Genomic DNA, 1,429 nt, shown 5'->3' with positions numbered 1-1,429 from the left:
CCTCTGCGATATAATAGACCTAATAGGCTGAAGATCCTATTTCTTAGAAGAAAACAGGATTATGGAAGCAACACTTTGATTCCTGTTTATAATAGTAGCTTCACATGGATTAGGATGCCCATCCAGGAGCGATGGAACCCATCTATCAACCCAAAGCATTATGTTATTCCCACTCATTAGAGCAGCTCCAGCGGGAGCAACTGCTCGAGGGACAGGCTGAGGAACAGGGCCTGTTTGCCAGAGGGAGGAAGTCCAGCGTTGGCTGGCGAGCGAGCCCGAGCAGGCCCGAGCTCCAGGCCGGTGGATTCCTGCCAGCCCGAGCGCCCGAGGGCTGTCTGACGTGGGCTGACGTCATACGCCTACCGAGTGAATCAGAGGGCCACCAGACGACTGTACGACCTCCTGAACATCGTCGTCGTCGTCCTCTTCTTCGTCATCGTCGTCCTCTTCGCCCTCATCCCCATCGTCGTCCTCGTCGGCGTCCTCTTCTTCGTCTATGCTGTCGTCGGATTTGGACTCGGACTCGGACTGCGACTCGTACAGCTCCAATTGCTCGGCGGTCAAAGGCTTAACTTCTTTTTCCTCCACAACTTCCTCCATAGCCTTCATCCTCTCAAAGCTCACACAAATTTGCAGAGAAAATCTCCTCTTTGTATTCTTGAGAAAACGAATTGGGATTGGATTTGGGAAAGTGAATGAGATAGAGGGAGGGAGGGACGAGAGAGGAGCTGCCAATTGGGATTGGATTGCAAATAAAATTATTTTATAAATAAATAAAATACTAATATTTTATTACCAATTACCGGGGCTATTCAAGTGCAACGGTAGAGATACAAAAGGTGATTAATGTTTATTAATGGTAATTACTGTTCATGAGGTGGATTAAATAATGAATAGCCAGGGGGAAGGGCTCCCACGCTGGAAGTGCTCTTACCTGCCATTGTGCACCTTTCAAAAGAACCTCCCTTCCTTCCAATAAGCTTGCCCATGCCCACGAAGCTCTACTTCCTTTTTTAGCATCTAGAAATGAGGAATTTGGGAAATATCTTGCTTTCATAAATCTGACCCATAACAAATCCGGTTCATTCACCATTCTCCCACACTATTTAGCCAGAAAAGCAACATTAAATTCTTGAAAATTTCTGAACTCTAATCCTCCATCTTGTTTCGGCAGGCCTAACACTTCCCAGCTGACCCAACGGATCTTTTTTCCTTCATTATTCTGACCCTACCAGAATCCTGCTAAAAGAGAATCAAATTCTTTACAAATACTTGCAGGAAATTTAAAGATATTCATTGGGTAAACTGGTACAACTTGAGCTACAGCTTTGATAAGCACTTCTTTCCTCGCCTGTGATAGTAGCTTTTGTTTCCAACCTTGAATTTTCCTCATCAAATGTTCTTTAACATAGCCCAAGGCTTGCCGTTT

General features: G+C 45.4%; 1 protein-coding gene across 1 annotated transcript; it reads right to left on the bottom strand.

The window, feature by feature from the left end:
- Positions 1-351: 351 nt before the first annotated feature.
- On the bottom strand, positions 352-810 carry LOC148698718 (uncharacterized). Its single transcript, XM_088678852.1, has one exon. The coding sequence runs from the start codon at positions 607-609 to the stop codon at positions 352-354; it is 258 nt and encodes an 85-aa protein (XP_088534978.1). The 5' UTR covers positions 610-810.
- Between the last annotated feature and the right edge of the window lie 619 nt (positions 811-1,429).

This window comes from Pyrus communis, chromosome 2 (genome assembly GCF_041283825.1).
Source record: "Pyrus communis isolate YQ-2024b chromosome 2, ASM4128382v1, whole genome shotgun sequence".
In the NCBI taxonomy this organism is placed as follows: Eukaryota; Viridiplantae; Streptophyta; class Magnoliopsida; order Rosales; family Rosaceae; genus Pyrus; species Pyrus communis.
This window is presented reverse-complemented; position numbering and strand designations above follow the sequence as displayed.

Bases quoted from the DNA above. Each gene is read 5' to 3' on its own strand.
- LOC148698718 (XM_088678852.1), bottom strand. From the start codon at position 609: ATGAAGGCTATGGAGGAAGTTGTGGAGGAAAAAGAAGTTAAGCCTTTG.